General features: G+C 33.1%; 6 protein-coding genes and 1 non-coding gene across 10 annotated transcripts in view; 2 read left to right on the top strand and 5 right to left on the bottom strand.

The window, feature by feature from the left end:
- Positions 1 to 949: 949 nt before the first annotated feature.
- Positions 950 to 3,736, bottom strand: LOC106788400 (protein l(2)37Cc). Its single transcript, XM_014751605.1, has 4 exons — positions 3,632 to 3,736; positions 3,092 to 3,201; positions 2,573 to 2,994; positions 950 to 2,494 (listed from the first exon to the last, which is right to left on the bottom strand). The coding sequence occupies exons 2-4, from the start codon at positions 3,177 to 3,179 to the stop codon at positions 2,186 to 2,188; spliced, it is 819 nt and encodes a 272-aa protein (XP_014607091.1). The 5' UTR covers positions 3,180 to 3,201; positions 3,632 to 3,736; the 3' UTR covers positions 950 to 2,185.
- A 231-nt stretch (positions 3,737 to 3,967) lies between these two features.
- Trnan-guu lies at positions 3,968 to 4,041 on the bottom strand. Its single transcript has one exon. It is a non-coding gene; the product is annotated as a tRNA-Asn (tRNA).
- Positions 4,042 to 4,184: 143 nt separating this feature from the next.
- LOC106788397 lies at positions 4,185 to 10,369 on the bottom strand. The gene is made up of 16 exons (XM_014751598.1): positions 10,265 to 10,369; positions 9,966 to 10,004; positions 9,534 to 9,832; positions 9,329 to 9,472; positions 9,087 to 9,263; positions 8,855 to 8,997; positions 8,397 to 8,771; positions 7,990 to 8,318; positions 7,282 to 7,901; positions 6,292 to 7,187; positions 6,080 to 6,209; positions 5,762 to 5,998; positions 5,333 to 5,683; positions 4,985 to 5,264; positions 4,609 to 4,900; positions 4,185 to 4,528 (listed from the first exon to the last, which is right to left on the bottom strand). Exons 1-16 carry the CDS (start codon positions 10,290 to 10,292, stop codon positions 4,342 to 4,344), a joined length of 4,527 nt encoding a protein of 1,508 aa, XP_014607084.1. The 5' UTR covers positions 10,293 to 10,369; the 3' UTR covers positions 4,185 to 4,341.
- Positions 10,370 to 12,070: 1,701 nt separating this feature from the next.
- Positions 12,071 to 13,029, bottom strand: LOC106788366 (inosine triphosphate pyrophosphatase). The gene is made up of 2 exons (XM_014751549.1): positions 12,931 to 13,029; positions 12,071 to 12,838 (listed from the first exon to the last, which is right to left on the bottom strand). The coding sequence occupies exon 2, from the start codon at positions 12,668 to 12,670 to the stop codon at positions 12,101 to 12,103; it is 570 nt and encodes a 189-aa protein (XP_014607035.1). The 5' UTR covers positions 12,671 to 12,838; positions 12,931 to 13,029; the 3' UTR covers positions 12,071 to 12,100.
- A 383-nt stretch (positions 13,030 to 13,412) lies between these two features.
- Positions 13,413 to 18,463, bottom strand: LOC106788381 (dosage compensation regulator). 2 transcript variants are annotated; one of them, XM_014751574.1, is made up of 9 exons: positions 18,209 to 18,463; positions 17,635 to 18,133; positions 17,123 to 17,169; positions 16,790 to 17,031; positions 15,067 to 16,720; positions 14,636 to 15,003; positions 14,292 to 14,561; positions 13,968 to 14,213; positions 13,414 to 13,887 (listed from the first exon to the last, which is right to left on the bottom strand). In XM_014751574.1, the coding sequence occupies exons 1-9, from the start codon at positions 18,285 to 18,287 to the stop codon at positions 13,489 to 13,491; spliced, it is 3,804 nt and encodes a 1,267-aa protein (XP_014607060.1). In that variant the 5' UTR covers positions 18,288 to 18,463; the 3' UTR covers positions 13,414 to 13,488. The 2 variants fall into 2 exon arrangements, with proteins under 2 accessions (XP_014607061.1, XP_014607060.1); XM_014751575.1 differs by lacking the exons at positions 17,635 to 18,133; positions 18,209 to 18,463 and adding an exon at positions 17,291 to 17,626 and having other exon boundaries at positions 13,413 to 13,887.
- Positions 18,464 to 18,857: 394 nt separating this feature from the next.
- LOC106788380 (probable deoxyhypusine synthase) lies at positions 18,858 to 20,697 on the top strand. The gene is made up of 8 exons (XM_014751573.1): positions 18,858 to 18,874; positions 18,958 to 19,090; positions 19,173 to 19,447; positions 19,522 to 19,740; positions 19,815 to 20,007; positions 20,084 to 20,187; positions 20,248 to 20,373; positions 20,460 to 20,697. The coding sequence occupies exons 2-8, from the start codon at positions 18,982 to 18,984 to the stop codon at positions 20,556 to 20,558; spliced, it is 1,125 nt and encodes a 374-aa protein (XP_014607059.1). The 5' UTR covers positions 18,858 to 18,874; positions 18,958 to 18,981; the 3' UTR covers positions 20,559 to 20,697.
- A 204-nt stretch (positions 20,698 to 20,901) lies between these two features.
- LOC106788379 (ecdysone-induced protein 78C) overlaps positions 20,902 to 27,938 on the top strand; it is an 87,663-nt gene continuing 80,626 nt past the window's right edge. For 2 of the 3 annotated variants that reach the window (XM_014751571.1, XM_014751570.1), the window contains exon 1: positions 23,879 to 23,965. Coding sequence is in view for 1 of the 3 variants with exons in the window: in XM_014751572.1 (XP_014607058.1) it covers positions 21,328 to 21,416; positions 23,883 to 23,965 (172 nt within the window). In the remaining 2 variants the exon portion in view is untranslated. Of the gene's footprint in view, positions 21,417 to 23,878; positions 23,966 to 27,938 lie in introns of those variants that run through there. The other variant, XM_014751572.1, reaches the window with a different exon arrangement.

Genomic DNA, 27,938 nt, shown 5'->3' with positions numbered 1-27,938 from the left:
ATATATTTAGGAAAGCGTCTTGGCAAGGGATTCCGCGCAGAGGGGTCGGCTGTTTGCGCCTCTCGACAAATAAGGGGAAGTCGTTATCCCGTGGATGGGAGGAGTAATTAACTGCTTCTACCTCCTTTCTGCCGGTTCCACCCGCTTCCAGCATCCTTCCTTTCCGGTTTCTACTCGAAGGAGTAGACTTAAGGAGGACCGCTTAGGCTTTCACGGTGTCGTGTCTTCATTATTCACGCTAATCTGCTTTCGTCTTGTGCCGTTACCACACCGATCTCTCCTCTTCCTCCTCCTCCTCCTTCTTCTTCTCTTTCCCTCTCCCTCTTACTCCTCTCCTATTGACTCATGAAAATCAGGTAACAATTTCACCGAGGCAAAGGATCAAAGGCAAGCTGAGATTTTCAACAACATTCTCCTTCTTACTATGAGAAATGCTACGCAACCTTTCGCTCGCTCGCTCCTCCTCCTCCTCCACCCCCTTCTCTTGTCTTTCTCAATTCTATGGTCTTGAGATACTCAATATCGATCGCATTCAAACGTTAAGATGTTTCTATTCGAAAGGCTATTATTACATTTTCATCGCGACAATTCTCTGATAAGTGAAATCGACGAAGATAATATTATAACGAAGATATCGAAATGGTTTACTAATTATTTTTCATCATACAATTTCGTTGTTTATAGTTATGAAAAAAAAAAAAAAAAGATAAGTTACAGTTTCATATCTTTTTGTTCGTATAATATTTCGTATGAATTTTTCCTTAAACAAAAGCAATAGCTTGTATATGTTACGATCTACGATAAATCTCTTTTGAAAATAATACGAGTTTTTAACGTATATTGAAGAAAATAATATTGCGAGACTATTTAAATATTTTCTTTTTTTTATCATCTTACAATTTTGTCTATGAAAATAATGAAAAATGAATAACATTATATCTAAGTTTCATATCTTTTCTCATACTTTGTTGAATGTTTTATACACAGAAGCAACAGCTTATATATGTTACAATCTACGGTAAATTTTCTTGGATATATAACTTGAATTTTTACCGAAGACCACCTGTGTAAGGTACCCCGCGGTGATCGGCAAATTGTGATGGATTGTTTTCTCTGTTAACAGGTTCTGCCGACAGACGCGAGACGAAAGCACACCGACTGAGATAATCTCTCATCAATTTCGGTTGCTTGATTGATCATCATGATTCGCTGCACGACCGGTCGCAATAAGCGATCAAAGAACAACGTTGCACGACCTTCTCGATGTGTTAAAGAATTCGAACTTTATGATCTTAAGAGAAGGAACATTTAATTGGAGATGAACCATCAGATGAATTTTATAATTAAAGAAACATCGTATCGAATGTGAAAATGCAATATGATCTTTGAAAATGAATGCCTTTCTTATGGAAACTATGTAATAAAATATCAAAATTATATATCTCAAGCAAAGAAAAACTTCGATACAAGTTCATTAGCGAATGTATAATTATTGTATACGTAATTATTATTTTATTAATATGCTTTCAGTTTCTATCTCATAGTGGCAAATTAATAACGGTTTTATTTATATGCATATTATATCCCAAATAACTTTTTTAACAGTGTGCATATTGCTGTATCATTAGTCTTGTTACATTCATTATTCACAAGTATCGTGAATATACAAATGCAACGAAATTAGAAAATTCCTAACTATTCATGAAAAATATTTATAGAAAAATATTCAAATTATTCGTAAATGATTAATGAACGACAGAATCATTAAATAGTCAATTAAAGACAATATTTCTTTGCTGCGAACAATTTTTGTTTTGTTCGCTATTTCTTGCTATTAAAACTTAAGTATTAGTTACTTAAAAATGATAGGCTATATTGTTAATTCGGTATAGGATTAATCTCCAAAGATATGTACAATGTTCAATAAAAGGGATAAGAGTATATATGATTATTAAAAAAGAAATACAAATTTTCAAATTAATTTGAAAGTATTATGAAATTCTATTGTTCTATATATATATATCTGCTATGCAACACTTTCAGGGAATTATTTGCCACATTGAATATGCTATCAGTACTCGAATATCTTCCTTCACGATATAAATGCTCAACTTATTCATATATATATATATATATATATATATGTATGTAAATGTATATATACTGATCAATTCACCTTTTTTCTTTACTGAGGTAAGTTGAGCAATACATTTTGACCAGAAGGTAAGTATGTTATTTGTCGAGAGTTTGCTAAATTAAATGCAATGTCTTCAGCAGCTTCGATTCTTCTAAGTTCAACAAGACCGTCACCAGCACTGCCAAGAGATTCTGCTATTAAACTAGCAGCTTGAGCATCACCCTCTGCTGTAATAATAGCAGCTTTCTTCTGTTGTTCAGCTTTTTCTACTAAGAAACGAGCTTTTTCTGCATCCTGTTGTGCGACTTGTTTCAATTCTACAGCATGGGTAAATTCTTTTCCAAAAGTTAAATGCGTCTAGAAAAAATACAAGTTTATGAAAATTTAACCGATGTAGAAGTAGACTTCCACTTATTTTTATATAAAACTACTTACAATAGATATATCATCCAAGATAAGACCAAATTGAGTAGCTCTTTCTGTTAGGTCTTCGCTAACTTTTTGAGATACTAATTCACGCTGAGTAATCAATTCTCCAGCATCAAATTGTGCGACAACAGCTTTCAATACTTCAGTTGTAATAGATGGTAATACTCTCTCATCGTAGTCAACACCCAAAACATTGTATATCTTAGGTAATGAATCAGGTATTGGTCTAAAGAGAATACGAAGAGTAATGTTCACATTCTGTAGATCCTTGCTACCGGTAACAACAGGAACATTTCGTGGTCTTGAACGTATGTCAAAGATAATAGGTTTTTGTACCCAAGGAATGAGAAAATGTGTTCCTTCTCCTACTACAAGACTTTTGATACCAACAAATCTGTCAAAGATGACAGCTCGATGTCCTCCATCGACTAAAAAATAAAAAACAAGTATGATGTATATAAGAAATCATATTATTTTTATAATATTATTTATTATAAAACAGTGAACAAGCAAATGTTTACCAACCATTATATAGCGCAGTACTAACAGCAGTACCGACAAGACTTAGTCCTAATCCGAACTGACCTAGTCGATTAAAAAATTGTGATCCCATTTTGTATATGCACTACCTGCAACTAAATAATAATAATAATAAATTAGTTAATTAACCTTATCATGTAGTTAATATTCTGATGCAATATCCCTAATAGTATTAATCGTAACAAGCTTTACATTATTGAGCCTAACCTAAAAATAATTCTTATAGGATAAATTTAAAGTACCAATAAAATATCGATGAAAAAAGTATAAATGAAAATAAAAAACAATTCTTTTATATAATTAACATTCAAATTCAATATATATACTATATTACACGCATACATGTATGTAGATAAATGAGTACACGCGAGAAATTTATGAATGTTCGACCTACCGGTTAAAAAATACTAAATATTTTAAAAGGCATATTAAATGATTGTGTTTACATATATATATGTAATAAAATAGTTTAAAATATAAAATAATATTAAATAAATGTTATAAACCGGTATTAGCAGTACTTACGTAACAAATGGTGTCTTTCTAGTTCGAATTAATCACTTTTCTCCTTCGTACAGCGTTCATGCGTAGATAAGGAAAAATGGATTCCACACGAGCAGTGCACGAAATATCGACTAGAGCGCCATTCTTGAATGCGGTAACAATTGGATGCATTGGGTGATATTCGTAAATCCGTATTCATAAAAAGACTTTTAAATGTATAGTTATGACTTACAATATATATATATAATAAAATATTTATACGTATTATATATTTATAGCGTTATATTAAATAATCATTATAATTTGTATGTTTGAATGAACATAATAGGATATGAAAAAATGCAAAAAAAAATAAATCGCCCCCGGGTGGGCTCGAACCACCAACCTTTCGGTTAACAGCCGAACGCGCTAGCCGATTGCGCCACGGAGGCTGTTATGTAGGACTCTCTTATTAAAATATATTAGATGCATTATTTAAACGCTTTTGTTTAATATTATAAATCTGCATTATATTAAATTAAAGAATTTTAATAATTAGGTATGTATTAATTAAATAAAAACATTAAACATCGTATTAACGAAACTTAATTGTAAAATTTTATTTATTCTCTTCTCTTAACTTCTAACTATTCTAATAATTTTTGTTTGAACTCATACGCGAATATAAACGTAAAATCAAATTTTAGAACAAAATATATTATTACTTATTAAGAAATGTTATGCTTTAATGTTCAAAGAACAGTGGTACTATAGATTTTAGGAAGTTTCTCTTTATGCATATTATCCAGGTGTCCACAGAGTCCGGAGACAAGACCCTGAAGGGAAGTGTCTAAAGTAATAGTCAAGCTGTTAGGAGTATAGAGTATTACAATTGGTATATGAGATTGTATGATCAGATGTTCGTTATGGTTGGTAACCCTGCATAAAAGAAAGAAAAAATTAGAATTTTAATAAAAAAGATTAATATAATATTATTTATAAAATATCTAATAACTTACTTGAAAATATAATTGGTGTACGCATCATGAGGCTCTAACACACCTTTCTCAATTTGCTTAACTACGTTACCATTAATTGTGACTACTGGTTTGCCTTCAGTTGGAACTATGTCAAGTGTATGTTCTCCAATGAACACTTTAGCAAGTATATTGTTTTGAACAACTTTTACGAAAACTGCATAAGTGTTATGTGTATAATCGCCAGATAGCAAAGTCCATTGATCAGAAACCGCGTAAGGAATAACACCATTGTCGGCCGTAAGCAGAACTTGAGGGTATACAGTACAGATTTCTATAAAAAAAATAATTCATATCTATAAGCATAATTCCATGTGTAATATCATATAAATAATAATTATATTTAAAATAATCGTACTCATTTGTTCATTAAGTAATTGTTGCAAGAATACTAATGGGAAGCGAGTATTCAGCATCCACATATTCCACAATTTGTTACCAAATGGTATTTCAGTAATTTCGTAACCGTGAGTTGGTGTAACAACGGATACGTCTACGTTATCAGTTCCTACTGGATATTCAACGATTACTTTTATTTTATCAGGCTCAATATTTGTGTTATAAGAAACATGAGGTAAGAAAATAGCTCGAACTGAATCCTCGAGCATAGTTAGTTTGGATACTATAGTCTGAGGTATCTAAAACAGATAATTTCATTATTATAATGCGGAGAGAAAGAACTTAGAAAATAAGTTTTTTTATTTACCTTCTTAGAAACAATATTCGTAGTATATTTTCTCATAGTTGTATAAAGGATTGTTTCACGGATGCAGTTCAAAGTTTTAGGAATGTGTCCCTGGTCAGTGGCGTAGACTTCTTTTTGAATATCTTTAGCGCAAGCACCGTTTATGCTATCGTGAGACATCTGTTTCTTTTGTTCTTCGCTTAACTCGCTCTTCATCGTTAGCGTTACTACTGTATCGTCGCGAACACATTTATCGTCGTTAGTGTAACCCATTGTAACGGAAACTTTAGTATTAACTTCTTCTTTCGTCACGCCAAGTTTCAACGGGTCGACTGAGAATATCGGATAATTGTGCTGCCCATCTACGCAAATCTAATCGACCAAGTATTTATTCTAAAGTAAACTTGTTCAATTTGAACTCGATTTTAAATGATCAAAATAATTAATTACCTTCAATTTATCTTCCCCTTGTGTGGCCCGAGTAACTTGTACTTTAAGATTGTTATTAACGTAACCTTGACTAGTTTCAAAGTTAACATTGAGGTCCCATGAACGAACAGTCGTGTTGGTGGATGCTGCTCTAACATCGACAGTACCGCGAACGTTTAATCTCTTGCTGCTAAGAGCATGCATCTTTTCGAACAAGTGATCTACATTTTCAATATTCATACGCAAACTAACATCGACCTATAGTGGAAATATATAAATAATAGTCATTTTACGAGAATTAAAACTAAACGCGCGAAGTTATAATTTGTTTTAGCTTACGCTCGAAGTTGGATGTAAGACACTTGGTTCAATTTTAATCAGATTTCCGCAACTGCCTATTTCAGGGGAAATTAAACTGTCCCATAATTGTTGACGAACTCCCATGATCCATTGAACAGTCTTGCTATCCCTAAATAAACAACAATAATTATTTAATATTTATAGAGAACAAATATATGTAAATGAATTAATAAATATATAATTATACCAACCAAGTATTTTTGTTTTCCGATGACATTGCTTTTATCCAATCAGCCCATTTAGTAACAGGTGTAACTGTACTCTCGCAATCAAAGATTGACATTGAATATTTAAGACCAGTATCCTTAGAATCGTAAGCACTTTGATAATATTTCTTATGTTCTGTACCCTTTGTGACAACTTCGTGATGATGACAAGTAGCACAACTTTTCTTCAATTCATCATTATCATCATCGGTAATAGTAACGTAATTCTTCACATGAGTTAGTATACCAGAAATCGAATATTTATTTACTGGCAGTCTTGGTGATGTAAGGGTGAGACTAGACATGTTGGCATTGTAAGCGATATTCATGTCAATAGGTAGGGCAATATCATTAGAGGTAACTCGACGAATAGATTGCCAAATATCAACGATCGGATTATAGATCGACATAAAGTATTCACCATGTCTCCATAACCGAGCATCAAGTTTAAGACCCAGATTTACAATTGCTTTATTTTCGGTAAGATGAGTATTCAATTTTGCAGATGTCATAAGTGGGATTCTCGTGGAAAGTACAGCTTGAAGACCCATATCGGTAGGTACATGCATTTCGTAGAATGTATCGTATAAGACATTCTGTATATTAAGATCAGCATTGGAAAGGATATTCTTAAAATCTTTGATTTTGTCGAATAATTTGATTAAATTATTATTTTCCAAGTGAAGTATTTGGACTACTTGATCGTTGTTCGTTATGGTAAGATCCACATTAATATCTTGATTCAATGGCATATTTTTAGCCACTTTCTTAAAAATGTTCTTAACATTCTCATTTGTAATGTTTTCAGTTATTTTAAAATCAGTTAAAAGGTCTGTTATCATCTTCATGACTTCATTCGAACCAGTGACGCTCCAATAAATCTATACAAACAACATTCATATTTGATCATTTCAATTATTAATAACAATGATCAATAATTCACAACTATTTATAAATCTTAAATATAATACTTACTCCAATAACAGGGGTTCTTTTGCGTGCAAACATGTACGTATATTCGACAGAACCAACTTGTGGTATTCCAGTAAGTTCGTTGAGAATAAGAGATGTTTTAACAGTTTCACCATATTCGTATTTGGGATTAACATAATCTACGCAATAATTAACAGAAAGAGGGCCAGGGGCATTTCTGATTCTAGTAAATCTTAAAATTTTTCTGGCCATTTCTCGGACTGGACGAAGACAAGGATCAACGGAATTAGCTAAGCCTTTGATGGTTGCCACATGGTAGTTATAGAGATGTTCGTTTTTCTCGTAAACCATAAGCCAGTAAATATTCATAATGCGTCCCATATGTGGCAATTGATTAATTAGAACATTGTAAGCAGCAATTCTGACGGTCAATGGCAAACTGGTGTCTGCGAGAATTGGCCAAAGTAAATTGTGAGCGTAACGGAGATCATTTATGATCGTTTTCTGAATAGCCCAAATAGCTGCTACACGAATGTGATTAGGTTTGTCAGAGAGGACTAAATTGCCACGGATGATGGGTTCCAAAATTGGATGAATCTGTTTTAGCTGTACGTTCTTCAAAGCCAATATGTAAACCAGTTTCATGTGATACGTTGGTTCGTCTATAAAATTTATATTTTTTATTAAAATTCTTTCATATATTATTCATAAAATATAAATGAACAAAAGTAATTGAAAATATCTACTTACTTTTAATATGTTCGTAGAAGTTATCTTTAAGATATTTGTTTAATAATATTTGATTGATGATAGTTTTATCCTTGAAAGTTTTGTGAATCATTCTGGAGAAACATAATATGCCAGCAATCTTAACATCCGTACTCACGTCGGACTCTAATTTAAGAAGGTGTTCCATATCCAAAAGAAGTCGTTCGTTTGGTGATTCTACGTGCATTGGCAATTTATGGAGCATCATAATAGCGTTTAAATCGGAGACTTGGTGTTTAACGATAACATTTTTTGTGAAAAGACAACTGGCAACGGTACCAACAGTTGGAACAATTTGAAGGAAGATGTTCCTAAAGGGGAAAAAAAAAGAAGTTATAATGATTGTCCAAAAATACGCATTAGTAAAAATCTAAACATCAAATACATACACAGTGGCAACCTCTTTTGGTGTCTTCGGATTTTGAATAGAATTAAATACTTCTTCGAGAGATTTAAGATCCAAATGTTTCATTGTACTAAAAATTCTGTTGACCGTTTGACTATGTTTCCAATCAGGTTCTTTCAATTCCAAATGATTTTCTTCGAGATAATCCGCAGCTTCGATCAACATTTTCTTTAATTTAGGAATGAGTAATTCAAAATTAATTAAATGTCTTCCTTGAGTAAGATCTTCGCTAGTCAAATATGTGGTGTCTGGTAGCTTTTTGAAGCTAACGTCGCGTATGAGAGAACATGTTTGGAAATTAACAACAGGTAAATTTATTTGTGTTGTAGGTACGACACTTTCCACAACCAAAGTTTGACTATAAAAAGCAAACAAACAAATAAAAATTATTTCTCGTTAAAGCACGGCTCATTGAAAGAATAAGAATTTTATGATAATTACTTGTTCAAAAGATAATGAGCTTCAGATCTAGCTTGCCATGGGAAATAGTTGACCACTCCATGACCAATTAATTTAGTAATGAGAACTTCCTCTCCTTGATTTTCAATTTCGAAAACTCTTCGACTTGCAGTACTCATAGGATTCTATTGAAAAATGATATTAAAATTGAAGAAAAACGTAATTCGTTAATGAATAATAAAAATAAAAATGTATCGTAAATAATGAACCTTACCTCGGGTTCTACGTAACATTTCTCGCATTCCAAGTGATCGATAACTTTTTGAACGAAGTTGGTGCAATTATTTGGTTCGTACAATTTAGTAACGACGAAAATATTACTCGATTGGGGATTAACCTGGTCTTTCGGATGGATATCGTAGGCAACTTGACAATCACCGTGTATGGTATTCTAGTGGTAACAACCAAAGAGAACATTAATCACTATACGGGATGTTCCCGTCAGTCGTTACCCACCTCTGTTACTATGAAACTGTGTGGTTTAACCGGTTGCGTTTGAAGTTTTATCGAAGAAAAATCTAATTGAAGCGTCGAGGCTATTGCTTGTTTCACATTTTTCGACCAAATTGGTTCATTTTCTTGGAACTTCACTCCTTGGAACTGAAAAATTAAATTAAATTAGACAACTTTTCAAAAAATAAAATTCATTTCTTCACAATACCTTGCCGATCTCATCGTAGACAACCAAAAATGGTTCTTCGAGAGCTTTAGAAGCTTCCAAGATCGGATTAAAATTAGAGACGCGCTCGTAATGCGCCGATTGGCCATTAAACACCCCAAATTTAGAATAGCTAAGTTTTATGTAATAAGCATTTGTCAAAGTTGGATCACTAGTATCGTGTTTTACGTAAAGAGTGCTTTGTAGACCAAATTGTGATGCATATGGTAGCGGTTCGATAGTTCCTGCCTTAACGTCAGCATAATATTTATAGACCACGGTTTTTCCATGAGGAAAATGTGCTAGGACATCAAATAAATGCTAATTAATATAACCATGAGAAAGTAAATCTATCGTATTTTTTAATATTTTATTTATACACACTTCGAGAAATTAAAATATAATAATTATTTTTAAATTATAAAATATATATACCTGGTATCGCTGTTGTTCCAGCAATGAACACCAGCAAGGCTGTAAGAATGAAATATTTGAAAAATAATAATCCACTTTTTTTTTTATTATAATAAACAGATATAAAGTCATTTTAAAATTGCAATGAAATTTTAGCAAAATTTATGCACACAAAAAAAGAATAGAAATTTTAGGTCTACGATTTTTTACTTAAGACGAATTTTTTAAACAGTTATTTATTTTTTCCCTACGTTAGAAAAATGTTCACGTTTTGTATGATAAAAATCAATATTGTTTTCACTTGCTAAGAATCGACTTACCGGTAAGCACATTCGTAGCAAGACCCATTGCTCCAAACTGGTCAAATTTATCAACGCTTTCTCTCTTTTATAAGGCGAAAAAGCACAAGTTCTGCCGGTAAAATGCAAAAGTGCACTCGATAACCCCAAACGAAAGGGTGTTATACGTAAACTATATTGTTTATAATCAGTGTATTAAAGATAACCCTCGTTAATACGTATCGGTCTATCTGCTTTGCTTTTAGTCCGCGTAACTGACTGATAATAGTAAAAAATCATCAATTCATGTGCACAATGTCAAAGAATCACGTGCACTTCCTAAGTGAAAAATAAATTTAATATTCTATTTCCCGGTATTTTTAATACAACCGCATGAGATATTTATCTGGTTTTTCCGATTTAGTATGTGCGTAGTATAAAACGTAGATTAAGTATATACTATATATATATATATATAGGTATGTATGCAAATAAATATATATAGGAAAGATACATGAAAGAAACATTGATGAGCACATTAATTCTTTGAAACATAAATAATGTCGAGCTAAATGTATCAATTGATGCGGTAGATTATTCGATATATATGTAATAGATAGAGAGTAGGTACCTATCTTGCATATGAGTCATATATAAAAATGATATAAAATCTATAAACAACAAAAATTAAGTTCCTTGCGATAATTAGAACATACAAAAGTTATGGGATCATTTATTCGTAATGTTCACCCCTGTTGAGTTACAAAGTTGGTAAAACAAATTTATCGTAAATGCGTAAAAATAGCTATTGATTTAATTCCTTCTATCCAATGCAATAAATACAAAGAAATAATAAAAATTATTATCTTTTCGATGATTTATGTTTTCTAGAGATCAAGGTTGTGGGAAGAAAGTTCTTATATATCTAAATATGTTTTTATTGTGATAATTTATTAATATCATTTGCGATAGAAGTAAATTAAATTATAAATAATATGATTTAAATATAGAATATATCTAACGTGTGTTAGATCGAATATATATGTATCTGATCAGGTGTGATATCATGTAAAAATTTCTTCTTACATTTCGTAGTATCGTACAAAGAATATGAATAATATATTTTAAAAATTACGCCGACTTATCGAGATAAAAGAAACAACAATATTGAAAGTTCAATACTCGAAGAATCCCTGGTATAATATTCCGTTGTTATATATATATATACATACATATTTTTAATACTGATTATTATAACTGACTTACTGATAACCTTAAGATGAAATAATTATTTTCTTCTAGTAAACGCCTACCACATTTAATAAATAATTTCATTAATTAAAAATATTTATTCATTTCGTTGCTTTTTTTCCAACAATCTTCGTCAACATTTATATTTGGATACAAAAACTTATAAATCCCAATTAAATCTGAACATTGCTTGATATTACTAACAAATAAAGGAAATGACAAATACGAGATTACGTGTTTACCAAATAAAGTTGCTTATACATACGTATGTATATATGTGTATATATTATATATATGTATGCGATAATTGATAATTCATTTTGTATTTATAAATAATAATGTTAGTGTTACAGGTTTTGCGTAAATTTGATAAATAATATAAAATTAATACTAAATTCAATCTAAAAAATATACTTTTTTTTTTTAAAATCAGTATTGTTTTTAACCACTCAACGATATATGATATCTAATTTATAATAGATATTTATATTTTGGAAATATGATTAAATGTTTTTCTTTGTTGCATCATTCGATAAAAATGAGGGATAGCTTAAAATCTACATATTGTACTTTATTTTATATATATGAATGCATATATTTCAAAGATCTTTCGTTTATTAACGGATTTTAAGATTGTTTTACAAAGTAATCTTTTAATTTTTCTAAAGCTTTGCTACGATGTGATATTTCATTCTTCACTTGCTTAGATAATTCGGCATACGTTTGATCATAATTAAAAGGTTGAAAACACGGATCCCAACCGAAATCTCTTGATCCTCGTGGATCGACGATGGTACCTTGAACTCGTCCTTGAAAAAGGAGTACCGGAGTATTCTCATCTTCATTTTCGCAATAAGCGAATGTACAAACAGCCTCAGCACTTTTATCTTCCCAACCATGAAGCATTTTGTATAATCCCTCGGGTCCTAGTTTTTCTAGAAACCATTTTATATATGGCCCTGGAAGACCTTTCATTGCATTAAAGCAAAGACAAGTATCTTCAATGATGACCGGACCCTTAACAATTTTTGCTGCCGCACGACATTTATCTCGGCAAATATCATCGATTTCACCTTGATATTCCGGAAGGTCTATCTTTTTGCTCGTTATTTCACGAGGAAAATTTTTTCCCAATATTGCAATAAATTCTTCCAACTTTTTAACGTTACCCGTAACGAAAACAATTGGTTTGGACATCGTACAAATTTTACAAATTAATTGTTTCTCTTGTTTTACGTAAAGAATTATATGCGAGATATTTCGAGAATTTTCAAATTTTTCCGCGCGCGTTCTTTGTGATCACGTGACATGTAAATCGATGTAAAAACTTGCCGATAAACTTGTTAGGAGAATAGACAAAAGAATCTGTAAAATAACATTAATTATCGATTTTTTTCATGGTAGTAGATCTAATAAACGATAGTTATAATATTGAGATTGATATTTAAATTACTTACGTTAATAATTATCTACTTTATTTGACTAGTTATATGTAAAAGCTACATTTACACAGAGGCCATATTGTTTCGAATCATGGCTACCACATTTCCAATTGTAAAGAATCGAATTGTAATATTTCGATTAATCGACAGAGATATAATATATCGTTAATTTTATCTTTTTATTTTAATCTATTAATATTGAAAATATTATTAACAATCAAACGATCTATTTTTTTATTTTCTTTAAATATTTTATTTTGCACAGCTCCATAAGATCACGAAATATTTCATATTATATCGTTGATTTTTATAATAAACACATTCATAAGACATACTTCAAAATAATTTCGGGTTACTTTTTTTCTTTTTCTTGGTGAGAATTATATATTATTACAATTCGTATTATAATATTAATACTCTATATAATATTGACAGCAATAAAGAAATACATCGTGCTTAAATTAAATGAATTATTTACTATTTTGTTTTTTAACATTCATTTATATGTGAAAAATGAAATTATGTAAAACATTAATTAACATCCACTATTAGAATAATTATTAATTATCATATTTAATATCTTCCGCGAAATCTTCCTCTATTGTTGCCACCACCAATATTACCAGCGCCCATACCAACACCACCACCTCCGCCGCCGCCTCCGCCACCGCCGCCACCACCACCACCACCACCACCCCAATTTCCACCTCTTCCAAATCGACTATTGCCCATCCCATATCCATTACCATATCCACCAGAATTTCCACCAAAATTATTTCCTCTAAAACTTCCCGAAGGTCTACGATATCCACCGTTTCCTCGCATCATTTTCAGTGGAGTTGCTTCATCTCTAGTATAACCAGTTGTATGACCTCTTTGAGATCTACGTGATTGAAATCCACTGCTACTGATTTGATCTAATTCATATCTACAAGCGTTCATGCCACATAATGACTTAATCACATTTAACACCTACAAACCAGAGAAAAATTATTTCAATAAATTTTATTTTTCTATATTTAAGAAATTCTATTGTCCTTAAATTGACTAACTTTTTGTTCGATCGAGCTCAAATCTAAAATCGTTTCTGGATCTTTAGCGGCTCTTATAACGAGACTTTCCAAAGCAGGTCTTAATGCGACAATATCTGCGGCATGTTGAGGATTCATATCTAAATTAATCCAATTGTCTAATTTTACTAAACCATCCACGTATTCTACCTTCCGAGATCCAAATAGTAGCAAATGAATGGGAGATACCATAGTCATTTGCTTACAAGACACAGCTCTTGTACGAATCTAAAAATTGTTATTGTTATGTTAGAGCGTTTAATTTAATTTCATTGCATTTAATTAAGTTGAACACAATTAATTTACCTTTTCTCCAAATACGAAAAATGGAAATGGAAAATTTTGCTCGAAGTTGCTACAATTAACGGACGTCTTATGAATAAGCGCTGCTTTCGATTCGGTAGTAAGAACTTTGCGTTTTTCTTTGTGATAACAAACGTTTGGATATAATCCCATACATAATAAAGCAGTAATTGTATCGAGTTGAACATCAGCACCTGATTGATAATTTAATAGATTTGGACAAAGTGTCTCTTCAGGGAAGCCAGCACTTTGTAAAAGAGCTTGTAATTGATTCTGTATAATAAACAAAATGTTAAGTTCTTAAATTGATTTATGTATTAATATACCACATTTTTTGATTAACATACTTTTGCTTCCCACGTTACTCTCAATGTAGGTAAACTTAAATTCTTTGAATCACAAAAAGCTTGCTCAGCATATTCCCCAGAAGCTCTAACATCTTCCCATGCTTGGAAAGCATGTAACATAGCAACGTGATCACTGTATCTTGCTCCTGCAAACCATTTTTGTTGCGTGGTCAATCGTCTTACATCAGGAGCCATATTATACACCTCAGGGAATGTTGTACTATTTGCAGCCATCGTGGAAAGTGCATCTCCAACTCGGAACATGCATCCCAGAATCATCATTTTTCCTAATCTTGGTTCTATTGGTAAGCGAGCTAAAATCTTGCCGAGAGGAGTCAATTCATCATTTTTATCCAAGCATTTCATTTCTAAAATAAAAAAATATGTATTATTTTACAAAGTAGGAATAAAATGACTCAATGTTTTATTACCTCTTAACACAACTTCAGCTTCAATTACAGCATCTATGGGTGGTGGTTCGATTGCTTTTGATAAGAATTTTCCAATGCTACCTAGTCTTAATAATTTAATACTCAATGCTAACTCGTGCAAAGGTGTCCTAAACATTTCTGGAGTCATATGTTCATCCATTCGATTATATCTTGCTCTTGAGCAAAGATGAAAACAGAATCCAGGTCTCACACGACCTGCACGTCCTTTACGTTGTTCTAAATTTGTTTTACTTGCCCATACGGTAGCATAATTGGTCATATTATTATGAGAAGTAAATAATTTCATTTTCGCTTTACACGAATCTATTACATAAACTACATCGTTAATTGTTATAGAAGTTTCAGCAATATTCGTAGCCAATATTATTTTTGTCACACCGGAAGGGACAGGATCAAATACTTTTCTTTGGTCTTCTCTTGGTAATTGCGAATGCAAAGGAATAACAATATAACTCATCCCACCAAAAATAGGATGTTGTTGCAAGTGTTTCATTAATGCAAATATCAAATTCCAACCAGGTAAGAAAATTAGAACTGCACCAGGAATACCTTGTCCTTTTATATATTGAAGTAAAGCTTCTATCAATTCGAAACTTATTTCTTTTTCAGTGAGTTGTGCCATGGCATTCTTCGTTTGAATAGAATAATCAGCACTAATAACTTTATTTAAATTTTCTTCGGGTTCTCCGTCCGTAGGTAGATCATCCGAATCACGATTTTTACGTTTCTTCAAATCCATCGGTGGAACAAAATTAGTCAATTGTATGCAATCTTCTAAGAAATATTGTTGAACGGGAAACGATCTGCCAGGAATTTCAATTACTGGGCAATTATTAAAATATTCGCTAAATAATGTAGTGTCAATTGTAGCCGACATAAGAATAATTCTTAGATCGGGATACATGTGTATCATATCACGAAGAACAACCATAATGAAGTCTGAATTAACATCTCTTTCGTGAATTTCGTCAACAATTACATGAGACACTCCTCGAAGTCCACCTTCTAATTTTCTCAAAAGTACTCCAACAGTGCAGAACATAATAGCTCCATAGGGCCTAGGTAGGCATGATTCAAAGCGTACGGAATATCCAACCGATTGTCCTAAACTTTCGCATCTTTCAGCTGCGACACGATCTGCCACAGATACAGCTGAAATGCGTCTCGGTTGAGTGATAGCAATACTGCATAATGAACCTTGACCCGACGCAATATAATCGTCTAAAATGAACTGGCAAACTTGAGTTGTTTTTCCGCAGCCTGTGTTTCCACGAATGATAATGACTGGATTATCGTTAATGGCATTCATGATCTCATTTTTCTTTAGAAAGACTGGTAAAGTTGACCTATCTTTTATGCTACTTAGTAATTTAGAATCTTGTTGCAGTCTTTCTCGTTGCTCATGCATTAATTCATCTGATAATCTATCTAAAGTCATCATTGCCATGGGTCCTTCGTCAATATTACATCCAGTCCATGGATTCCAATTTTGTTGTGGAGGAGACCAACTAACTACACCTGCTGGTTGGGGTACAGATGATATGAAATCATCTAGAATTTGATTTGTTAATAATGAAACTCCTATGCTTGGTTGAGATAGCGAAGATTGTTCTGTTGGACTTTTTTTTAAATTCTATTATGACAAATAAATTAGATTAGTATAACTAAGTAATGTAGTGAAAAATAATCACGTATACTATACCTCTGTTTGCTTAATGTGGACAGGTTGTATATCCAAGCTTCTCAATAGATCATGAATTTGAGATTCCAGTTCTGGAGAGATTTTAACTGGATATGGCTTTATTTGTTCTGCATCTTTATTTTTTTTCAAAGTGCCACTAAATGCTTCTATGACACCAAGGTGATATAATTGTCGGACGATGGACAAGGCACAGCTTTTCGAAGCGGTTTGCTTGTTAGATCCTGTCTCACGGCCGGTTACATCTAAAATTGATATTATTATGTATAATGAAAACTTGTTTCATATTATTTATTTTAAATGCAACAGATTATTTATCTATGATATAGAACTTACTTCGTCCAAGTTGTTTTACATAGAACGTCATCTCTGCCATGAAACTCCTTGAAAAGATATTTTTAATATAAAATACATAATGCATATTAGCGTAAAAAGTAATCTACGTATTTTTATTGCAAGCAATAAATTAGAGTAAGGTTGTTATGCAAATTATTGAAAACTTACCATTTGAAATTACCCAAGACCACTTTGGAATACGAAGGATCACATTTTATGAAGTATTTGCACCAAAACCATTATTGAATCGTTTCAATAAAAGTTTTGGTTATACCATCACCTGCCATCTGTGCACAAGAGAGTTTTATATTTTCCTCTTGTACCAGCTTTAGAGATAACTTTAATTATGTAATCCAAAATGGTCTTGATCATGTTCAAATGGTATAAAATACATTATATCCATATTGGGCTGTAATTAAACTTGGATTCTAAGCAGGATTTTGGATATTATCAGAGCACCAGAGGTCCAATCCATACTTGAAACTAAAGGGCTCTGATGGGATGTTTCATACCTCGTATGATCTGGACCCACTGGGGTATATTTATAATCTGCATTAATTTTGTTAGTTTGCATAAACTGATGCAGTTTTGATTTTGCATTTTCTATAGTCCAATTTCCATGAATCCCAGAATTAACATCAACATCCTCTGCGTCTTCTACTTTCTTTTGATCGGCCAACCTATCTATATATGTATAGTTACTTTGACCATGTTCATTATATGGTCGATATGCTTGGCCTATGTCGTTAGGACCCATTCCATCTTGAAAGACTGATTTTATCGGAGGTAACGGCTCCAATTTGACATCTGGCCCTAATGCCGGTGGCATTATATTTGATGTATCTTTAGGGACATCATTTTGATTGACATGTCCTGCGCGAACTAAATAATTAACATAATCTCTAGCTGCATTTCCTTGAGCATCTTTTTTATTAGTCGAATTGCCTGCACCAACATAGTCGAATCCTGGTACACGTAATTCGCACAGAAACCGTTGCCTATGTTTTGGGCCTGAGAAAAAATTTCTGTTAATTACAATTAACAGATGTAAAATAAAAGTTAATAGAAAAACTATTTAGCACTTACCTGTTGGTCTTACATCAAATATTGGATCTTTTCCATTTTTTCCACACCATTGGTGAAAAAATGATTTTATATCACCCATTTCCAAATATCTTTTAGTATTCCTACTTTGATTTTTCTAATTAAAGTAGATAAAAAGTATTATTGAACTATTAAATTAACAAATTACTCTCCCTTTCTCTCTCTTTCCTTCTATTTCCTTGAAAAACTTCACATCAATACAATTACCCTGGAACGTATAACTTTAGAGGTATGCTATAGCAATTATTAAATGCGTCACTGTTAGACTACATGAAGCGCCATCATGTGATCAACGTCATTTCAAAGTAACAGGTATTTATTTTTAATCATTTCTATATTTTTAATCTTTAAACAAGTACAAAATAAAATCATTTGAGCATAAATGTCCCAAATAAATATTCGGCTATTTTTGAATATTTAAAAAACCGATCAGTCTGAAATTTTTGATCTACCAAAAAGGTATATGGTAATTCTTGTGTTGATTGGTAAGTTGGTATCCTTGATCAGGGCAAACATGTTATTCTCTATGTATTTACATGTGAATTGTGAATTTCAAATAATTAACCATTGTAAAATTTAATTATTATGTGTATTTATAAATAAATGTTTGTCATTGTATGTAATTTAAAAAAGTATTTTAGTGCAAATGTAATTTAAAATAAGTATTATTTTATTTAGTAAGATTATTTTATATGTTGTGTATGAATAATAAAGATAAACTTGTTTATTAGTACAAATTGTTAAAAAATTACAAAATGAACAGCACAAAGGAAAATAATACTACAGAAGAAGTACCACAATTTGTTAAAGATGCTGTGCTGGTCCACAGTTCTCCTTTTCCAAGCAGTACGCCTACGGTTAAGGGTATGCTATTATATAGCCTACATTTTTATAATAATGCATATGAATAATCTCATAAATATTACATTGTATTTTTATTTTTCAGGATATGATTGGAACAATGGAATCAATTATCATAATCTGTTTGAGTCATATAAAAATTCAGGTTTCCAAGCGACAAACTTTGGATTAGCTGTAAATGAAATTAACCGTATGTTAATTGCCAGAAGTATACCTCTTAAAGAAGATCAAATTGACAAATTAGAAGAGGATGAATTTATTAAAAGAAAATCATCATGTACAATATTCTTAGGATATACATCTAACATGGCTTCTTGCGGTGTTAGAGATACAATAAGATTCCTTGTTCAGCATAAAATGGTTGGTTATTGATTATTTATAATATATATGTATTTATATTTTATTGATTAAGATTAATCAATTTATTTCTTTAGGTTGATTGCATAGTTACAACAGCGGGAGGAGTAGAAGAAGATCTCATTAAATGTTTAGCGCCAACCTATATCGGTGATTTCCACTTAAATGGAAAAGATCTTAGAGACATTGGAATTAATCGAATAGGGAACCTGTTAGTTCCTAATGACAATTATTGTTTGTTTGAAGATTGGGTGACACCAATATTAGATGCTATGCTAGTCGAACAGAAAGAACAAGTATAAAATTATTCTTACGATATACTTAATTATGTTATTTTACTTTAATTCTCTAATTATAATTTATTTGACAGGGTACTCTATGGACGCCATCTAAAATAATAAGTAGATTAGGAGAAGAAATTAATAACGAGGAATCAATATATTATTGGGCAGCAAAAAATAAAATTCCAGTTTTTAGTCCGGCTTTAACGGATGGTAGTTTAGGTGACATGATGTATTTTCATTCTTATAAAAATCCAGGACTAGTAGTAGATATACTTTCAGGTAAATGTTGGTCTTTTATAAGACAGCAATAAGTTTAATAAATAAATAATATTGTTTGTATTATTTATATTTACAGATCTCAGACGATTAAATACAATGGCTACTAAAGCAGTCAAAAGTGGAATGATCATAGTTGGAGGTGGTGTCATAAAACATCACATTTGTAATGCAAATTTAATGGTAAGTAAAAAAAAAATTATTCATAGTTATAGAATATTATCTAATTATTTTCTATTCTAGAGAAATGGTGCTGACTATGCTGTTTTTCTAAACACATCTTCAGAATTTGATGGTAGCGACAGCGGAGCACGCCCGGACGAGGCGGTCTCTTGGGGTAAAATTCGAAAAGATGCGACCCCAGTAAAAGTAAGAGAATAATCAATCTTATGAAAGAAAAAAAATAACAAAAATAATGATCGATTACAGAGATTTACATTCCTCTTCTCTTTCAGATTTATGCTGAGGCATCTTTGATATTTCCACTCTTAGTTGGTGAAACTTTTGCGAGGAATTATCATTATTCAAAGAAGAAAACTGTTTCTGATGTTTAATAAATATACGATAACGTTCCCTTCCACCAATACATAACGTTAGTTTAGATATATTATTATTTATTAATACGATCTCATTATTACGCGATTAAAAAATAACTTTTAAATAAAATCATGAAATCAGATAAAAAAAAAGAAAGTAGATAATAACAATTATTGAAATTACCAAATCGAATTTCTTCTCATCATCGTTCCTTATATCCTTTAACAAAAAAATAAGTTCCGATAATTTGATCGTTTTTCAATTGTTTGGATATAACGCATTTTATTTTATTAATTTATCAATACGACACATTCCAGAGTTTTATCTTTAAAACGTATTATTAAATTTCAGAGGAAAAAAAAGAGGGTACAAGAGGATTCTCGAAGAAGAGACGCCTGCGCGTTGCGAATGTTTCCTGCATGGCAGGTGTCTGAGGCGCAGGTTTACAGGCGCTCGGTAGTAAACCAAAACGGTGGGGGTAACATCATTTGTCAGTTGTTTCCCGTAAGCCCGCGCTCGCGGACGGGCGTGAAACCAACCCCCAACCCCCTCTCATCGAAATCCCCCACAACTTTATGGTTTCTGTTCTCCACGGAATCGCACGTCGAGCGATCGACGAGCCTGAAGGATTGGCGATCCTCGGCTCATCATCATCATCATCGTCGTCGTCGTCGTCGTCGTCGTCGTCGTCGTCGTCGTCGTCGTTGTCATCGTCGTCAAAGCCGTCCTTCTTCAGGTTCCTCAGTTCTATCGGAATTGTATCGAGCGCGATCGTCGGTATGAACAATGATGGACGTGGAGGAAACCAACACCGCCTCCACTGCGAGTTCCTCACCGAGACCTTCCAGCCCTTCGGCAGATTCCACTTTTATCAGGTGAGAATGTAAACGTTTAATTTTATTTTGAAAAAAAAAATTTATATATATATGTATATGTATTTTGTGTATGTGTGTATGTTATATTACTATTCGTATTCTTTTTCCAGCTAACTCTATGGGATTGTCTATAGAATATTGTATGATTGAAATAAGTTTTGATTATATTTTGTATAAGTTTATAAGAATTGTAAGAAAAGTTTATTAATAAGAAATAGAAAAGTTATAGATAATTATTACATACGTATTCTATCGATACCTATTAAAGTTTTACTGTTGTCCGATGAGGATGCTGTATGTTTCGTAGAAGTAATGATAGCAAATTAGCATTGTTGTACTACTTTATCCCGAAGGTCGAGAAAAGACTCCTAGTATAGTTGAAAATTTGATTATGTAGCCGATACTTCATCATTATTAACGCGAGTGTGATAGACTCGCGAAACTTTGTAACTCTTATTCCTTGGGTATGCATATACGGCCTTCAAAAGTCACCCTTGCCGGGACGTTGTCGCGAATAGTCAACCTCGTTGTAGAGTCTCCGGCCGTTTGCAAAGAAAAACGTACCTGCATCGACACATTTAATAATGTAAACTTTAAGAGCATCGTGCCTTACGCCAACCTCCGACCACGTTTTCCATTCCTACAATTTAAAAATGTAAGCCACGAATACGAATTTACCGGAAGCGTCGTTGGAAACGTTTGATTTTTCCCAAGAGAAAGATCTATATTTCTTATTTTCTCGAATTTAAAAATATACCGAGTATCGTTTCAATCTGATTTTTATATTCAAATTTATATATTGTTTGTTATAATTAAAATTATTTAAAGTCTTCGTTATAAAAGTTAGACATTTTTAGAAATTAAGAGGCTTCGTATAAAAGGGTAATCAAATCTATTTAACTTTCGAAGATCTTTTTCATTAAATGAACGTGTTCACTTTATCAGTAGAAAAAGTTATCAGAAAGTTAAATATTTATCAATTTCCATTTTAGTGTTGATTTAATCAAAATGAAACCGTTTCGTTCTATAGAATGGATATATCAGAGTTATTTGTAGGTTGCACGATGTATCGATTTATTTCTTTCTCTTTATAGTGTTTTCTCTTTTTAAACATTGATTTGGAAAATATTCAACGTTCGATCCTGCAATTTTAATTATCACATTTTTAATCTAAAATTCATTAAAGTTAATAACCATAATATCGATATTATTAAACAAATGGAATATGCGATAAATATGATTAAATGAACTTTAAGTAAATAAAAAATCGCAAAGCGCTTTTCAGAACGTGTAAGAAAGTACTTGGAGTGATTGGACCTTTAGACGAGGATATTTTCGGGCGACCCAATTCGTTCCACCTATTCGAAGGTAATAATTATCGATGGTACTCGGAATAGCGCGGACGATTCACAGAGTAATCGATGTATTCTGCCTTTCCTTGATTATAAGAAACTGGTCCTATATAGCATTTATCCGATATTTTATTTTAACGAGAAAAATCATGCGATTGAATTAAATCCCCTTCCTTCCTCTTCCCTATGTTGATTATTTCATCAATTATGTTTATTCTTTTCAGTTTATTCGTTTGAAAAAAAAAGAAAAAACTTGATCAAAAAATGCGTATACAATATGAATTATTATTTATACGTTAAATTTCGCGCTTGTGATATTATTTATAGAGATCACGTCGAGATAGATAATAAATAAAGATAGAAGAGTTAAAGAAAAGGAAAAAAAAAAGAAAAGAAATGTATTTCTTTTACCTTATGAAAACGTAGTTAGCATTTAAACGTTAAATCTCAACGATGAAAAAGGCTCAAAAACTGAAAACCATTCTCGTTGGTTAAATTGGCACGAAGAGTAGGTAATTGTGAAAGCGCGGTAATTGAATTGCGCGTATAGAAGCGACCGCGAGTAAAGCACGCCCGATATAACTCGTTCGTTCATTCAAAGACGTCCAATGTTATATACCTAGCATGCATTTCAGGGGTTCATAAGCTGATCGATAACGCACTGGCTTGCGTGGATGTTCGCTTAGCACGTTAATTCATTATCCTCTTCAAAAATATACACGTCCCATACGTAGATGTTAGATCAATCCTCGTGTATGCATTGTCAAAATCGAATCTCTCGTTTTTCATCTCGAAAACATCGTGAAAAAAAAAAATAATTCTCATCTTCCCGATCGAAGAGAATCTTTTAAAGTAGGTCAAATTCTTATCTTATCTTATCTTGTCTTTTATTCTTTTTTTTTTCTTTCTTTTTTTCTAGTCCTTAGCCAAGACCGTGACCAATGAAAATCGGGAAGGACATTTGCGATTCCGAATAGTTACAATGTCCTTGTGTGTATAGTTTCACAGAATTCTGACTCGACAACTATCATACCCTTAGACTTGGACCACTTTCGAGATACGACAACGCTCTTCTATTTTACCGTTGAATACATAATGCATGTTTCTATTTCAGCGTGAAGAGGGAGCCGAGCACGGAAGAACCAAGCAGCCCTCTCGAGGCCACGAGTCCTGGTTCCATCCTGCGCAACAACAACGGTGAGTCCCTCCTCCATTAAACTAATACTCTTTCGAATCTACGAGCTTTCCGATATCACAACTATTTCCATTCCCCGGGCAACCGAATTGCTTTAGAGAAATGTTCTCTGACTTTTTTTAAGAAAAAGAAAAAAAAACTAAACTACCCCTACAAAGATGTAGAATTACGTAGAAATAAGAAGGAAGATGTGTTTGTTGATGAAAGTAATTAAGAAATTACTTACTCCCTTTTAACTTTGATCTCGCTGTAAAAAAAGAAAAACAAGAAAAAAAAAACAACAAAAAAAAGTTAAATCGGATATTCGATACTAATTAACAGTACTTTATCTCTTGTAAAAACTTTTATTATCAAATTTGAAACTTTTTTTTCTTTGTTTTTACTCGACAAAAAGATTCGAGTACCCGTTACTCGAGAGTTATATATACGGTAAGAAAAAAGAATGAACGAACGAACAAACAAACAAACAAACAAACAAAAAGAAAGGAAAGGAAAGGAAAGGAAAGGTAAAGAAAAACACTTAAAGAAATTGGCGATCCTGAAGGAATTCATTAACGTCACGTAAGAAGAAAATCTCTCTTTCTTTTCCCCGGGAGCTTAAGCGCGTATTTGAGAAAGATATAAGAAATAAAAACGAGATTGAATCTCGCTATTGGATCCTTCATATATCCCGTGAGAATAAATTCGGAATTAATTCGTTGAGTCGTGTACGAAAGAATCGAACGGTGGAAGGGAAAAGAAGAGAAGAGAAAAGAGAAGAGAATAGAAGGGATGGGAAGGGAAGAGAAGAGAAGAACGCGTACTTGGTTTGTAAAACAGGAAGAAAAAGTAATTTCGGCCAGGGTCGTATTATGAGCGTAAACGCGCATTCGCGTATTCCTGCGCGCACGAACACACATTTGCGAACGCGCTTATTTAACATAGTGATATATAACGAAGTGGTGGTAGTAATGGTAGTGTAGTGGTCGTGGCGGTGGCTGCGGCAGTGGTGGTGGTGGTGGTTGTGTGGTGGTGGTGGTGGTGGTGTTGGTGGTGGTGGTGAGCGTTTCCGGATGCGACCTAGTTTCTTTCGTTCCAGCATGGACTTTAAATCTGACATTAATCTAAATCCCATCGTGTCCGTCGTTTCTCTCTCTATCCTCACCGATAAAGCTCTCAGAGCTTACCTTTCGAAGAGAGAACTACGGAGAAATGAGAACCACTGTACGCGACCCAGGTGGGATGAGGCTCCAGCTGTAGCCGGTGTTGGATCGATTCAAAAGCGGCAGCAAAGCGCCCCACCCTATTATGTGTTTTCTTCAACCCCCTCCTACCTACTCCGTTTTCCTACCCTTCCCCTGTATTCTCTTTCTCTCTTTACCTAACTCCCTCCCACCCTTCTTCTCCCTCCATCTCTTTCTCTCTCTTTATCTTCTTTCTCCTTCTCGCATTAAACTAGCACCCTCCTGTTCAACCCCCTTCGTATAAACTATCTCTCTCTCTCTCTTTATTTTTTTTTCCTTCTTTATCCAACTTTCTTTACTCCCTCTTTCCCTTTCTTTCCTTCTTTCTTCCTTTATTTCTTCCTTTCTTTCTTTCCTTCTTTACTTTATTTTGCACCGGAACGATTTATGGCGAACCGGAAGATCCTCGAAACCGGAAGTACCGTGCGAGCCCCGCCGCTTCTTCATAATTGAATTTTATCGCTTTCCGTGTGTCTATGTGTGTTATCCTTTTTTTTTTTTTCTTCTTCTTCTTCTTCTTCTTCTCTTTCCACGCAACGTTGGCAGTTTTATGGTCGTAATACTTTTCCACGACCCTGTTCGAGGATACAGCAACGACTAGCGTCATGCTCGAGAAACGCTACGTCATGTAGACGTTACTTTTTCCTTTTCTTTCTTTTTTTTCTTTTTTTTTGTTCTTTTCTTTGTCTTTGTCTTTCTTTTTATTTCACTTTAATATCTATTTTTTCGGGGATAAAATATCATTCGTCGTTTGATAAAGAAATTTCGAAAAAATGATTTTCTTATTTTGAGAGGAAGCATAATTTTTGTTTCGCGTACGTAAACGTAAAACAAGCAGAAACCTTGATATTATTCGCGATGAAATTATTGAAACTTCACAGATATCTTGTTATTTGAGAAAAAACGAAAAAATGAGTAATTATTTTTTATTTATTTTTTTTGTTTGTTTGTTAAATAAAATCCTAACGATTTTTTTCTTCCTTTTTCGCACATCGTCTAGATAGATAGATATCAGTACACAGTTATATACGTATCTTTATTTTCTTTTATCAATGGAATAGTCTCGCGAAATCATTGAAATCGGAAAAACGTTTCGCGTTCTAACTATCGATGAATAGGAACGTCGATGTTGGCTTGTCAGTGAAGAAAAATAACGATCGAAGTTGAAACGATCAAAGCAAACGCTTTCAAAGTGTTCTAGGATTTTTCTCGTCGCGTTGGTGGAAGCTTCGAGTAAAGTAAAGTAAAAAAAAGAAAAAAGAAAAGAAAAAAAAAGAAAAGAAGTATCGAGAAAGTATTGACGCGTCGATCCGTCATAGGTAGAATGAAAAGTAACAAAAGTAACGAAAGTAACGAGCGTACTGGCAGGAAACGCAATAAAGCAATATGTCTAAAATAAAGTGAATCATAGAGTTACGAAAGATTGGTAGACTTTAGAAAAAAAAAAGAAAAGAAAAATAATAAAATCAAACTTTTATCCTTTGTGTTTCATAATTTAAAGAAGGAGAAGGGGGAAAGGAGAGACGGTAAAGTTAGGAGGAAGAAGAGGAGGAGGAGGAGGAGGAGAAGGATTGGCGGAGTCAACGATGGCTACACTTTGTACATAAATCATCCTTTTTAATACCAACTTTTTTTCAAATAAAACAAAGAAGTATTCATTTTAATTCAAAAATAAAAGCCCCTCTCTTTCTCTCTCTCTCTCTCTCTCTCTCTTTCTCTTTCGCGCTTCTATAACCGACGCTGATGTTGACCCTGTTGCAGCATCATACCGTTAATAATTCCTTTTACTTGTTTATTCCAAATAAAAGGTAATTCGCAAAATGGATCTCTCATTTAATTGTTTACTCGGTAGGTAGGTAGGTAGATAGGTAGGTACCACCGCGGATTTTTAAAAATGAAATAAGCAAAGCATTAAATAATTTCGGGGAGAATTTGAGTTGAAGATTAAACGACGCGGATAACGTTGGAGGCGTGTATCGTTGTTTTTAAAGAGAGTAAACGAACAAACGAACGAACGAACGAACGAACGTAAAAGGGATGCAGGGGTGGAATGGTGCTAGGGAAGACAATTTCGCAATGGCTAATATGCGAATGTTCGTTGGTGTTTATATAATAACGAAACAGAATAAAAGTTTAAAACCGCGACACAATCCCGTGCAAGGCGAAAACTCGTTCGCGAGTAGCAGCAGTTCGCATATTGTAACGTAAGTAGAGACCAAGTAGATTCGTATATACATATATACATGTATATATATATATATACGACATACGCGGTTGGTTATGCGCGCGCGAGCGCACGGATGTAACCGGTTTCCCCGGTTCATTACACCGAGTCGCGCATCTCCTTTCCCGACAAGTGTACACGCCGTGTGCCCACCGTGTGCCCACCGTGTGCCCACCGTGTGTGCAGTCGACAGTCTTACACGCGGCGACTTCATCCCTTTCTCGTAAAACGCTCGTTGTCGCTCCTACCGGCCATCTTCGATCCTACTTCGGTACTCGATCAGGAAACGCGTTACTCTTTATCGAAGAGATAAGTCGTTGAACCAACCAAAGAATCTTTGCCTTAGTCGATCAGATAGTAGGAAATCCTTTTACGATCGTTCGATCCTTACTTGATCGATCTCTTCTGGTAATCGCTGAAATTTCTCTATATCTTATATTTTTTTCTTTTTCTTTTCATAGAAAACGATATAATACATTCTCGAGTATTAATATCTGTCGCAGTAGCATCATCATCATCATCTCGTCG

This window comes from Polistes canadensis, unplaced genomic scaffold, assembly GCF_001313835.1.
Source record: "Polistes canadensis isolate GaletaPanama2010 unplaced genomic scaffold, ASM131383v1 scaffold_138, whole genome shotgun sequence".
In the NCBI taxonomy this organism is placed as follows: Eukaryota; Metazoa; Arthropoda; class Insecta; order Hymenoptera; family Vespidae; genus Polistes; species Polistes canadensis.
This window is presented reverse-complemented; position numbering and strand designations above follow the sequence as displayed.